The 14,946-nt window shown below is 34.8% G+C and overlaps 1 protein-coding gene across 1 annotated transcript in view; it reads right to left on the reverse strand.

Annotated features, from left to right (window-relative positions):
• Positions 1–14,946, reverse strand: part of LOC145669124 (pancreatic lipase-related protein 2-like) — a 217,691-nt gene that overhangs the window by 93,198 nt on the left and 109,547 nt on the right. Inside the window, exons 7-8 of the mRNA XM_081737470.1 lie at positions 14,824–14,937; positions 6,148–6,380 (exon numbers count right to left, since the gene is read on the reverse strand). Coding sequence (XP_081593596.1) covers positions 6,148–6,380; positions 14,824–14,937 — 347 coding nt within the window. The remainder of the gene's footprint in view (positions 1–6,147; positions 6,381–14,823; positions 14,938–14,946) is intronic.

A 14,946-nucleotide genomic window follows, 5' to 3' on the forward strand; every position in this document is an offset into this window, starting at 1 on the left:
TTGTGACTTTTGATCAGCCACTTTACATTAAAGCTCAGGATATCGTTTCTTCTGTGAAGGAAAAAGACTCTTCTTTTATGAACGTTATTGTCAGACTAGGCGGTTTTCATCTTCTGATGTCTTATATGGGAGCTATTGGCTTTGTCAGCTGAGCTATTGGAGGAAGTGGTTTGAAGGAGCTTGTAAGTGTCATATATGCGCCGAAGTCGATTAATAAGATGTTGGCAGGACATGCGTATGCTCTAGCGTTAAGAGGTCACTTGTTAACACATCTTGCTTTGGGACATATAATCCTGATGTGTTTGAATTTCTCAGAACATCAATTGGCCGTGGAGAATATTCTTTGTAATTCTGACAGGTCTAGAGTTCTCTCAGTGGATGACAGTGATTTTTACGAAGTGATTGCCAAGAAATTTGAGAATATGCTTGTAAAACTAGAAAAACATGGTTCAACAATGGGTATAACATTTCAATATGGTTACACTGATTAAGCAGTTTGTTGAAGCTGAAAGAGCCGCAAACTGAAAACTGAACTTGAAACTGTTCAGAAGGTGCTCCCTTATTTCCATGCTAGTGATCATATTCATTATGCTAACAAGGAAGGGTCACGCAGTGGCTCCGCTGAGATCCGTATGAGACAATTGTGTTTGCATTTGAAATGTTATAACTAGATGAATCCCAAAGTTATACGTGTCACCGGGAGGAATATCGTGAGTTACAACATATTTTGTAATGTAAGAACTACAAACAAATTACATGGCAGAATAGTTTGAACCGAGTCATTTGTTCGGAAACGGTTGGGTAAGTGGAAAACTCGACCAACACGCATCCCATCATTTTCAACGACAACCTTTTTGGGGTAAAAATAAACTTTGCCCCAGGGTCCCCCGCAGGGTCCCAGGTGGGGTCCAACTAAAAAATATCAAATGGCAAGAGAGGTAGGACATCGTTTGAAAGCTCTTGTTAAGAGAAAGAAGATGGAGCACGTCTCGACTTTCTACGACAACCCTGTCCAAAATTGCGGTGGGTCAAAATGTAAACAAAACTTAATTGAAAAGTCCGTGGTCACCCCTATAAATCGGAAATGGTGAGACTTGAAAATAGGAAGGGAGTCTGGCATTATGTTCAAAGTACAACAATTTAAGTGAAAACGTCTTGTCCCAGGGTACCCACAGGGTCCCAGGTGGGGTCCAACTAAAAAGTTTCAAATGGCAAGAGATGTTAAGAAGCTCATCGTTTGCAAGATCTTGTTAAATGAAAGTAGATGGAGCAAGTCTTGACTTTCTACGACAACCCTGTCCAAAATTGTGGCGGGTCAAAATGTAACAACATATATATGGTTTCTTCTTAATGCACATTCGTCACGGTTCTCTCGGCATTATTTACTTGAATATAACGAATATGCGATGAACACACAACTATGACTTCCTACTGATATTTAAAAAAAAAAAAAGTTGAATACCTTCGGGTATTTTTCTAATTTTGTCATACGTAGTTCATACAGAAAGAAGTTGCTGCACCAGTAAGTTGGGGGCTCTATTGTAACGTATTGGTGATGGTTACATTTGTATGTCATTCGTTGGTTTGATCTCAATACTTCAAACAATACCAAATAAAAAAAATCATTTGCAAAATTGGCAAGTAGTACCAAACATATGTAAGTCATTTCAGTACATCGAACTGCGTCAAACTTTGTTGGCTTGGTCACAGTATTCCAAGAAATAACATGTTTATATACAAACTCATTTTTCACGCTGGCAGCCATATTGGATTACAGATTATACTCTTTGATACTTTGTGGACTATTAACCATAAACGTTCACTTCTCCAACACCAGTGGTGTGAGCTGGATATGCGTTCGATACATAGTGCGGCATTTTGAACTCAAGATGTCGCGTTTTTGAACATTTTGCATATTTTAGTCACTTACTAATCAACATTAATGCCAAATTTGTTTTCCTAGCTTCAGCAGTTTGGTATGCTTATCCTTTCGATATAGGTTTTACGCGGCCATCTTGGATTGTTTTCCAATTTGTTTACATTTTGACCCACCGCAATTTTGGACAGGGTTGTCGTAGAAAGTCGAGACGTGCTCCATCTTCTTTCTCTTAACAAGAGCTTTCAAACGATGTCCTACCTCTCTTGCCATTTGATATTTTTTAGTTGGACCCCACCTGGGACCATGTGGGGACCTGGGACAAGACGTTTTCACTTAAATCGTTATACTTTGAAAATAATACCACACGTCCTTTTCTGTTTTCACATTTGTCTCACCATTTCCGATTTATAGGGGTGACCACGGACTTTTCACTTAAGTTTTTGTTTACACTTTGACCCGTCCCGTCGCCAATTTGCACAGGGTTGTTGTAGAGAGTCGAGACCTGCTGCATTTTCTTTCATTTTACAACAGCTTTCAAATGATGTGCCACTTAACCCCCCTTGCCATTTGAAAATTTTGAGTTGGACCCCGTCTGGGACCCTGCGGGGGACCCTGGGACAAAGTTTTTTTACTCCAAAAAGTTTGTCGTTGAAAATGATGGGATACGTGTTGGCTGAGTTTTCCACTTACCCAACCGTTTCCGAACAAATGACTCGGTTCAAACTATTCTGCCATGTAATTTGTTTGTAGTTCTTACATTACAAAATATGTTGTAACTCACGATATTCCTCCCGGTGGCACGTATAACTTTGGGATTCATCTAGTTATAGCATTTCAAATGCAAACACAATTGTCTCGTTCGGATCTCAGCGGAGCCACTGCGTGACCCTTCCTTGTAAGTTTGCTCACTTATATCTACCAGAAATGTATGGTTTACAAGACAGGATGACTAATGAGGAATACGGAAATTTCAAGACAGAAGAATTCTTTACCATTAGGCGTTCAGATAAAATTTGGTCTGGGATTTTGATGGACATGACCATTCAACAAACACTTATGACGATGATGAAATGGACTGGAGGGCTAACTCATGGCCGTGGAACTGCCGACAGTGCTTTAACAATGTGGACTTGGGACTTGTATCTACGCAGAACGTTTGCGACAGTGTGGAAAAATTTTGTGATGTTTAGTTCGCATCTTCGGAAAAATATGTGGATATGATGGCTTCTCTGATTGTTTGTGATAATACTGACATGCAAAAACTACTACCGTGGCTTTTACAACATGCTCTTTTTCCAAAGCTCTCTGAACTTATGTCTATAGCCACCGGATTCAGTGGAAGTGCAAATATCAACTGCCATATGTCACTAGAAATTGGTGCGACTTTATTGTCAAAGGTACATGACAACAACTTTCGTGACATTAAATTACAAGGCAAGGATATTATTTCTGTGGCTTGGATCTAAAATGGCTAATGCCATTTTTTTAAAAAAAATGAGATAATCTTCATTTTTAAGGTCTATAAATGGATATTTTTTGTATGCAAAAGAGCAAATGTCAACACAAAATAGTTTGGCATGTATCCTATTCATATTAACATTTGTCTTTCTTGCACAAGAAAATATCTATATATAGGCGTTAAAATTGACGAACATCTCATTTTTGCAAAAGAGTGACATTGGCCCCTTTAGATACAAACCACATATTTACTTCTATTTAAAAGCTTCAGTTTCATATAATGTTAAATATTTTCTACTTCGTTGACATAGTTACTATATTTGAATATTTTATATAATCCAAAATGTAAAGTATATAAATAAGTAAAATGTGCTTATCTTTGTATGAGTAAATTATTACCTGACCAAGATATTAGTGCGGCTTTTGGCGGAAGGCGCTGGTGTTGTGTTTACATCTGTTTCTAGGTAAGCGCGGTGGAATAGGGAAGTGTGGAAGTCCTCTCCATTGGTCCATTGGCTAGTGCGTGTGCCTTTGTTGTGCGTGGTTCTGCGTTGAAATGCCAGTGAGAGCACAAAAATTAATTTTACAATCTTTCTTTTTCATTAATCATCTATCTCTTCTAGCATAAAGAGCATTATCATGGGACGTTAAACTAAAGAAATTTCATTTCATTTCTTCGAAGAATGTGAACCCTTTGGGGGAAGAGGAAGTGAAGAAGAAATTTTCCTTCCTTTCTTAAAGGGCTATGGGATTGGATAGCTTGTCTTTCGGGACTGACTTCTAAAACCCGGTTACACTGCGTTCTTCTTTTAGGATTATTATCGTACTCCAGCAATGTGAAATAAAATAATTGATAAAACATCAGCATATGGGTAATCTAAACGTAGGTATTATTGCTCCAATACATAATAAACTCACAACTTTTATTTATAAGTACAGAAATTCCTCTTGAACTCCCTCTGGATTTCTTTCAGACTCTAAGTCTCAGATGGCAAAGAATTAATTTTACTGTTTGTTTTCATACACAATATAATTTTAAAACTTGCGAGCCTAATGTTACCTTTGTGTCTGTAATACATAGTCATTTGTCGATTGACTTCAGAGGACTGAGTTTAGCCTGTAAGTACAAGTTGCATATACTTCAAACATATCAGAGGTACGGCCTTGTTTAACAAAACTTGCCCCTCCTTACCTCTGCCTGGAAAAACACAATATTGTTTCCCCATGTGCAAAGACAAAAGCAATCATCTTCAAACAGTTGTATTTTTATTTCAAGTCTAAGTATTAAAATGTGCTGCGTATGGTTGCAAGAGGTCGGGTGGCTTTTTTTTTCCTTTTTTCGCTAATACTGAACTTAGATACATAACATTGGCACATCTTCTTCGTTATGAATTCATGTAAGAAGCTGCCGCGTGATTTACGCCAATTGTTTCATCACGTGTAAATTTCAACAATGAGATAACAATGGAAGACAAACTCCGTTCTTCAAACTTGATACTTTGAATAACTTATGCAAGTGGTTTTGTTATTCAAATACATATCTATTCATTCTAATCAGTTTCAGAAGTAACATTAATTTTATAATAACGTAATGCCTTTCAGAATTACCCTGAAAACGTATTTTGTATTTCTTTTTTTAATCACTGCCGCAAATCTCGAGGGGTTAAGGAGGATATGTCCTCTCCAATCTTGGAACTGGGGGGACTGTCCCCCCAATAATCCGATTTGATTTTTTTTTTTTTTTTTTTTTTTTTAGAAATGTGATGATTTGTGTCCGAGTGTTTCAAAAGAAGGTGAGGTGAACTTGATGTCCCCTCAGAATAAGCCCCAAAGCTGCCAGCCTCCCAATGTTGAAGACAACTCTGCTCCCCTGATCTTCAACAGCATTGTTTTTCAACTTCATAAATGTTTTGAACAGTGCTTTAAAAATATGGGAATGGTCTTCCCGCACCCCCCCCCCCCCGATAATGAACTTCGAGATTTTGTTAATACGAGAAGTAGGAATTCCTTACACTTGAATGCTGCGGTCTTAGTGTTTCTTTGTACAACACTAAGGTTAGTTGTTTGCAAGTTATTGCCAAATTCCTATGAAGGGGTTGTAGGTATTTTTCTTTCTGCAGTGCCTTAAATTGTTCTGGAAATAACTTGTATAACTTTTGGAATTATGTTTAGCTAACTTTGAACAGATGCGTGAATTGGTTTATTAGAAATAGGACAAAAAGAACTGTGATAGATTAATTGAAAGTAATCTGCTTACAAACACTGTTGTTTGTATTTTAGTTCCAAAACCGGCCACCCGCACTCGTTCGCTGGTCAGGTAATATATCAAAATAATGTTTCATATATTAAAGAAAAACATTTGACAGAAACTTTATATACTTTTCAAAATTGAAACTCCTGGAGGATATTAATATAAAAAAACTAATGTGATAATGAATTTTGCGCAGAATTTCGAAATATCATGAATTATTAAATATTAATGTTGACAGACAGTGTACACGTATATCATAGATGGGGCCCGACAGCATTATTCTAGCTTTACGAGAATAAATACACCATATATCTTCGACCAAAATATTTTGAAGAATTGATTTTGCACTGTTAAAATAAACTCCATTTTTAAATAAAGTACTGATGACAATAAAACTATTTTTTTTCTTTATAGAGTTTCATAGTTTTTTATACTATCGTAATGTTAAATGCTAAGCATAATGTGCAGAATGTAATATTCTAAATGTCGTAAGGGTTGCGATAGGAATTAGCATTTCAGATAATTGTGCATAATTCTAGCAAAATGTAATAATATTTACCTGATTATATGAGTCGTAGTTCGGACAAATTTTGCCAACGAAGTAACAGGTATCAATTGACACCACAAAGTAAGTCATTGCTCTCAAATGGTTACAGAGAGCTCCTCCCCTGGCATCCATATTGCGAAATATGCTACTAACCCACGCTTTCGGACTTTTAGGACACCCAGGTTGATTGAAACCTCCGTTGACATAGAAATCTAAGTGCCCAAGTTTGCGTTGGTACCCCAATCCTGAAATAGAATATTAGATTATATTAGGGTTTTAACCTACTAAATATTTGTCTGCACGTGCTTAAATTAGTTATCCTTTTGGAACTTATTCTTTACCCGAGCCAAGAATTTTATTAAAAGGTATGTGTTTAATTATTGATTTAACAAACAAATCTGCTTTCAGGTTATCATGGTACCCTTTAATATTTAATGATAATAAAATTACTAAAGAGTATAGTGAAATTATTAGTAACGTATCTCTGTTTGAAATCTCTAGATATTAAGAACTTGAATTTAAAAATATGATGGACGAACAGCACTGAGCTGAAAATAACTTCTTACATAATCACATAACAAAAATAGCAAATGCTTCGTTTCTGTTATAAGCAATAACTCAACACAAACATGGAAGTAAACAGTATTTGTTTCCTTGGTTTTGCGTTTCAACGACTTAGAGTGAATATAGCAAACAGCGTAGGTCGTAGACTCGAGTATAACTTATTTCAATTAGTGATCAAGTGACTAACGTCAAGCATATATGTACTACTGGTATTGGATTTAATGGCAGTTGGGAATGAGCCTTGAATACAGATCTGAATAGTGCTTCGTATTCCACTTAGAACAGTAGCTTTCATTTCATTAAAAGTCAGAAAAAATGTTGGTGTATTGCACGTTTTGTAAGTTTGCTCTTGTACAATAGCCGGGAGAGTGTTAGATTGGTTGTAATTAATTGGATAACGTTTCAATATGTTGAAAGAACAGTTGCATGCCGTTTGATCGAACAAAGTGGTAATGTATTAATGGAACAGTTGAAGGGCGTTACTTTAAGTTTGTTTAGATTTTCAGGATAATGTAAATGCTTTTACAACCAACAAGAACTTTTTTTTTTTTTTAGTTTTAGTAGTTATTGGGGATAGCAGATTATTCCCTTTGAATGAAAGTGTTCCTCTTCGACAACTTGGTCACATCCTGAGATAAATAACAATGTCAAATATTTGTATGGCAATATATGTGTCGAAACTTGGTGATAACCTGAAGATCTGTTTAAATGGTGTAAGCAGAGTTTTCAGTATATAAAAGTGCTTAAGTAATCAGATCAATGTTATATAATTGTACCAGAATTTGAGCTATATTATACTAGCAATAACTAATATTCTCAAAAATACATACAGATAATTGTTTCAATAGATTGTCAGACTGAAGCAGGGATTCATGCTTCAGATTAGTCGAATTGCATCTTTCGCTACTATCAAACCTTTAGATGTAGGTATCGGGAAATATGAAATTTAACAGAAAGATTCGAGCAACTTGCATTATCGTCCGTATAGCTAGAAGACAGGAATATGTCGATACTTTATCTCCAATGGGGTGATTTACATATGAGAAAATAAGGAATTTGGTCTGCCAAGCATGTCAGCGTAAAATCGTATGAAAAGTTCAAAGATCTAGTTATAGAGCACTATGGACAGAAAACTCATGAGATAGCAGAATGGTACAAGTTGCAGATTGAATACGAAAAGGTAGCTCAGTTTGTAATAGCACTTACAAATCACGCAGCGCCCACAACAATGTTCATGCATGTCTGGAACATTCTTTTGAGAGACCAGTTTGTTATTGATCTCAAGAATCATATTTCTAGAATGCAAATATTGGCAGTGGAAAAACGGACATTTTAGAAAGCAGTAGATATTGTTACGGCGGTAGAAATAACCGAAGAGCACATGAGCTTATTCAATATCTCATGAGTTCAACGATAGCAACTTCGTTAAATTGAAAAACATTTAGTGCAGTGGAAAAAGGAAGATAGTAAAACTAGTTATATCTCTGCAGGTCAGCCAGGATTGTTTTTCGAAAATCCTGCTATTCTTCTTCCTTTGATTCTACAATCAGAGAAAAGTGTAGCAACTATCAGCTTCAGTATTTGAAAGGTGAATGTCGTGCTAATGGGGTGCGCTGCCGTAAGTGCAATGTTCTTCAAACATTAGAAGCACAAAAGATGATCTCAGATTAAAACAATTTGATGTAAAATTTTGAAGCTGATTCTAAAAAGCAAGGCCCTGCTTTTGAAGACGGCTAATTTTGCGGATGAGCTGCTTGATCATCAGTTAAACGAAGAAAGATGGCTACGGTGGCTCAGTGCTTGAGCGGTCACCTCTGGTGAATGGGGTCCTTTGTTCGATACCAGCACGCGCCAAATAAGCTTTGTGGTGGACAAACACCGTGTGCTTGAGTTTTATCGGAGTTCTCCGGTTTCCATACACTTTCTTCATTCCACTATTTCATTCTTTTGTGATCTTCACCGTCTCCTTTAGCCCAGCCTGTATAATCGTGGGACGCAAAACTTAAAGAGTTCATATCATTTCATCTTTCGAATAACTTTCTACTCCAAATATTCGATTGCAGGTTCAGGTGGGAATCAAAGGCCGTCCACAGAATAAAATATATGAGCTCAGTGATTTGAATGGAGAGTAATCCCTATTGGAGGGGAAATTCAAATGGATTTCGGCGAGGTAGAGGCGAAAACTGAAAAAGCGATAGGCGAAAAGCACATATAAAGTACTCGTTGATCTAGAAGAAGAGGGAAGTTTAAAAAAAAAACGCTGAAGCAAAGAAAATGAACGGAATTAAGTAATAAAGATCAGCAATTCCAAGAGATGTTGGATAGAGTTTCGAAGATATCAGGGAAATTAGAAAAGCTGGACGTAAAGGGAAACGATAGGAGAAAAAGAAGAAAACAATGTGAAAAGTAAAAAAAAAAAAAAAAAGGAAATGTACGATAGTATCTGTTAATGATAATGTTTTGTAGGCGATGTAATAATGTTCCATTCAGTTTAGTTCGTGGCAGTATCCGGATAACATTAGGTTCTTGTATGTTTGTGTAAATTATGTTTTAAGCAACACGCGGGACAATCTTAGGCTGATTTTAATTATTTGGACAGTGTTAATATCGTTAGTAGAAGAATTGAAGGGTGCTTAATTGGACAAAGTGGTAACATATCAATGGAACAGTTGAATGATATTAACATGAGTTGGTATAGATATTTAGAGAAATGTAAATTGTTTTTGAAACAAGACTTTTATTAGTTATTGGGAACACCATATTGTTTTACTTGAATGTAGGGGGCATAATATGAATTAGTGACATCCTGAGGTAAATAAGATTTTAAATGTATTTGTTTGTTTGGCGAAATACATGTCGATGCTTATTGTAGTAGTTTTCTATCTAAATGTTGTAAACAGAGTTCTCAGCTTATAAAAGTATTTTAGTAATCCGATGAGTGTTAGATGATTGCGTTAGCAGTTGAACTATACATTTACTAGCAGTAATCAAAATTATCAGAACTACAGTTATAAAATTGTTTAAACAGAAGATTTAAACTGCAATAAAGGAATCCAGTCCCTCAAAAATCCATGACTGTTATATTTCTACATCTATTTGTTCCATTATTGTTACTTGTATAATTTAAAATTCTTTTTCAGACTACAGTACAATGTCATAAAGCAAATAGAAACATCATTGGCATCTATATAAGCTCACTTCCTGGTTTTCGTGAACAAAAAAGCCTTAAGGTTTGTCTTCTACTTCCTTCTTGATAAATTGAGTACCTGATAATTTAAATGTGGATATTACCTCTTAGAGTAGCAATTCTACAGATTTCAACTGCACTAAAGGTGCGTCGTTTTAAAATCAAAATAGATTGTGAACGAATAGTAAGGAACAAAATAGTGAATTAAATGAAATAGAATCAGAAGTTCCACAAAAATATTCACATTATCTGATAGCTGTAATAAGGAAGTAAACCTGAGATACCTAACAGAGGGCTAGTGATGTTGCCAAATGGAAAATATGTAGAAATGGTGTGTAGATAAGAACCTTGTAAGATAAACCCTGTAAGAAGAATGTGCTCCTTGCGAAAGAAACATAGTATATATAAACGCCTTGGAGATCCCAATTAGATTAGAAATTAACATGATAGAACTCAATAAGGAGATTGATTTGGTAGATAAACTACTACTAAGCCAAAGACTTATTTAGTGTATTCCTTACGTTGCAGCAATTCAGTAATTAGTTTTTCATAACGGGAATTTATATCTGATATGGAAAAATATCATTAAGCTACTATTATCTCGTTCTCGTTCACACAGAGATGTAGCACGCGATGTGTATATTAACAAGAAAACAACTCAGAATTTTCTCAAGTATCAATAATTTTAGTTAGCATAAAGATCATCACTAACCTGTATCAAATTCATGGTGTATATAAAATTTCAATATTTAACCTCTAACCATTTACGAGATATAGGGTACTAAAATGAACCAAAATCCCAACTTTGGTACTTATTCACCCATTAAAATTTATAAGATACTTGCAGTAAATATGGAAACTTGAAATTTAGTTCAAATGTAGGATTTATGAAATACGTAGAAAAAGGTCTGAAAACTGTAAAGTACTGAAAACTGAACAGACACAACTACTAAATTATATGTAATTAAGTAACTAATGACAACGATTTAAAACCTTTAGGAAAATTAAAAATTATAGGTACAGAAAATTAAAACTTGACACGGCAATAATTCATAACATGCTTCGCAAACTTAGAACTTCAAATATGGCTTAACTGTACGATACGAGTAACTTACAGGGAAATGGAAAATAAAAACTACACATTGTTACTTCACTCAGGGCAATGATTCAAAGCGCATAACATATTTTGTAAACATGAAATCTTCAAATATGCACAAATGTAGGATTTGTCAAACTTCGAGGAAAAAGACAAACGCTACACATTGTTTCTTTACTAATGGCAACAATTCGAAAGCCATAACAAACTTCATAAACATTATCAACAATATATTACCTCAAATATGACACAAATGTAGGATTCGTGGTAAACATTAAAATTTGTTTTCTCTCCCTCCATTTTTAGCATGTCAATTGTTTTCTGCTCGACCCAGCAAATTATTTCCATCCTTGTCCACACCCACATTCCGAAAGCTTCAGGTCGGTTTTCTTCCTTTTTAAGTAATGTTCAATTTTATGATTCATACAGCACAATATCCCCACAGGAAACATTTTATCTTTTGTTCTCAACTCTTTATTAAAGGTCCCACAAAATAGTATTTTCTTACTTTTATTCCTCCTAAAGGCTTCTTTTTTCATTCGTATTATTGCTTTTATTTCGTGTTCAGATTTCATATCATCACTAATAATACCACTTATTTATCGGAAAGTAGTCACTTGTTCTATTCTCTCCCCCTCCTACTTCTATATTTGATACCGATCCCTTCGTTCCAATCACCACAACTTTTGTCTTTCCATCTCATATTATTTTCATTTATTTTCATCTCATATTCTTCATCGCCCTTCCTCTTCAGATTCTGCAATAAGCGCCGCATCATCTGCAAATCATATACACCTAATCTCTGTACCACCATCTGAAATTCCATGTTCATTTTGTAGGCTCTTTTCATTATCTCTTGTATATGTTGAATTTCTATATTGACAAAACATAAATTGACATGTTAAATGTTGTGTTGAAACAAGTCTATCTCGTCCTCCTATAATTTCAGAAAGCCACACGTCCCGTAATATCTATGTTTTAAGCAAGTGTTATTTCTGATAGAAGTAGTTAGTTGCGTTTGAAATTTCAATACCTTGTTCTAAAATGTGACTAGGATGATACTCATTTTTATTATAGTATTATTAAAATGGTATTCTGCCCAATTGAAAATGCTGCAACCACATAACTGATTTTGCAAAAATGCACGTAAGGTCCGGGTTCTACTTTGTTAGGAGAACAAGTACTTATGTCGATAATCATAGTTCTACATTTCTTACTGCCCTGATGACGAGAAAGAAGGTTAAACTCCAATTCGATCAACCCAACAATGTTTAGAAAAATATATACAACTCGTACAATTAGAAAATGGAGTACAGCAGGAACAAATTCAACCTTTTATTGATTCAATGTCCTTAAGGGACCAATTGTTTAAATTTGCTAATAGTAGGTTTACTGCTTGTAATAAAATGTTTAAACACCAGAAATACATATACCAGTGTTTCGTATCAATTCCTTGTCGGATATTTCCTTACCACATCTTTTTCTCCTGAAAAATTATCGCCCATTAAGTATAGAAGTAACACTTTAACTTTTCAGCAGAGTAAATATTGTAGATAGAAAACACCATATTAAATATCTGATTCAAAGATGCAGAAAGTTTGAAGATTAATGTTTCAATGACGCATGAGGACAGCGGAGGAGGTTGCTTACAGGTCATAATATGAAACTTCCTGAATTATATACTGAATTTTCATTCTGTATAAGACCGTCAAGCTTCCACGTGCTCGTGATTAATTGTTTTAATTTCAAATAATCCTTTACGGCTATAAAGAGTTCTCTTACACATTCGGAATTTCCAGTTAGTCAAATGTCAAAGAGGTTTTGATTTCGAAGTTTGTATGAATAACATTATAACCTTCTGCTTTGACGTTCCGTAATTAGTTAATTTATTCAGTAGTTTGAGTCGAGTTTATTTAGGTCCGAGTATATTTCCGATATCCTTGAATTCTTGAGAAACAAATAACAGAGCTTTGTTTCATATTAAAACTAGGCAGTTTCAATAAATTCAATATCAAAACCGAAGATAAATATCTATAATCTCTGGTTGCTAGGTGTAAAATAAAAGATATTACTAGATATTCGGACATTGAATTCATATTAGACCTAGTTTCTCCCTTTCTTACCAAAATTACTATATATATAGGAGCAAATGTTGAAAGTGGATATGGTCAGTATGCCTTTAGTACTTTCCGTTTAAGTAGAAGAACATAGAACTGAAACATATATTATTGTTGTGATATTAAACCCATATCAAAAAGTCATTTTTTCTATCACTAGCAGTTTTCGGTCTATTAAGTACAAATGAAACAGATAATTATTTTAGATTTCTAAATGTTTTACTTACATTTTAGGAATAGGCCTATTTGTAACCTATTTAATTAAATGTGAATAAACACTAATTTTTACTCTGTGCTACATCTTTATCACTACGGAGGTCAACGTTGAAACCAAAATTCATAGATTTTCATAATTTGGCAGCTCGAATATAGACATACTGTTCAACATGAAACTTATTCTTGGATTGATGAATCATGGCACAAATTGAATTTCCATATGCAGTCATTTCATCGCCATCATCATTAGTATTCTGCTATTATTGGCAGGCCACTTGGTGCAGTTGAGAACCTTCTACGTCGGACGGTCTTCCGCTAACCTCTTCATCTTCAAGTACGATTTTTCTGTTTTGGCATCTTCCATCAGTTTTAGTCTCCTTCGCCCCTCCCACTAAAATGTCGTCATCATTTTGTACACGAGAGACAGCTTCCCTGTCGAACTAGCCTTTCAATTGCACTCTCCGTCGTCATTTCTGTCGTACTTCTCACACTTACTGATTAATAGATTTGTTATAAGTCTTCGACAAGTCTTCGATCATTCCATTCCAGCTCAACTTTCTTTAGACAATTTCCAATTTACAAGGTCAAAAGCCTTTACTAAATCAATACATACCACATACACCTTTTACCCTTTTTCTAGGTACCTTTATCGGATCACTCTTAATAATCTAATGTAATCTTTTTTGCCTTCACCTCTCCTGAATCCGAACTGTTCTTCCTCAACTTTTTCATTTGTAGAGTAAAAATGGTAAGGTGTACTCGTATATCTTATGGTTTTTGATCTAGGGAGATCTTGTGAAATCGGAATTGTCCTACCATTTCCGATTCCATTATTTGGAACTGACTTCATATTGAAATGAGCTCATCCCTATTTTTACTGCCTGTTTGTTATGGAGAAAAGTATTAAAACTGGAAATAGGTTTGTTTACCTCTGATTTGAATGGAAATTAAACCTCAACGTGACCATTATTCTTCCAATACTGAATCTGCTTCTTGAATACTGAATCTACTAAAAACTCTATCCTACATATATTTTACCACTTTTAACCATTTAGCTTAATATTGAAATGAGAAGTTTTAGCGAAGCTATAACACTCACTTTTATTCCAAAGCGAATGGTGGAGGCAAATGCTAGAAAAATGAATCTAACCATTGGTTACAGTCTTCTTTATGACAAAACACGTTAACAGGAAATTCGATTTTTCTATAATTTCATGTTTGAATAAACTAAAGAAAATATGATGAATTAACACTTCCTTAACATTTCTCATAGTTACAGATTTCATAGTTTAGAATTCAAGACCTAAAGTTATAAAATACCCTTTATACATTCTTGAAAATAAAAAGTCATTAACTAGAATCGTATCACTTAAATTGAACAGTGTAATACCACATATTAAAGCATGCTTTTTGATGAATTCTGTGTCATTAATTTGATTTGTTTAATTTTTTATACTAGTTTATAAGAAGACAACGAAATTTGGAATCTAACATTCGTTATAACTTACCATATCGTTTGTGAGGAACGTCAGTGTGAATCACATCCACAAACAAAGCATCAGTTACATCTAAGGAATTAACACTATCCGCATTACGGTAACCACGTCTATGAGGATCCAAACCTGAAAGAA

The sequence above is a fragment of the Thermobia domestica genome, chromosome 13 (genome assembly GCF_964235325.1).
Source record: "Thermobia domestica chromosome 13, izTheDome1.hap1.1, whole genome shotgun sequence".
Lineage (NCBI taxonomy): Eukaryota > Metazoa > Arthropoda > Insecta > Zygentoma > Lepismatidae > Thermobia > Thermobia domestica.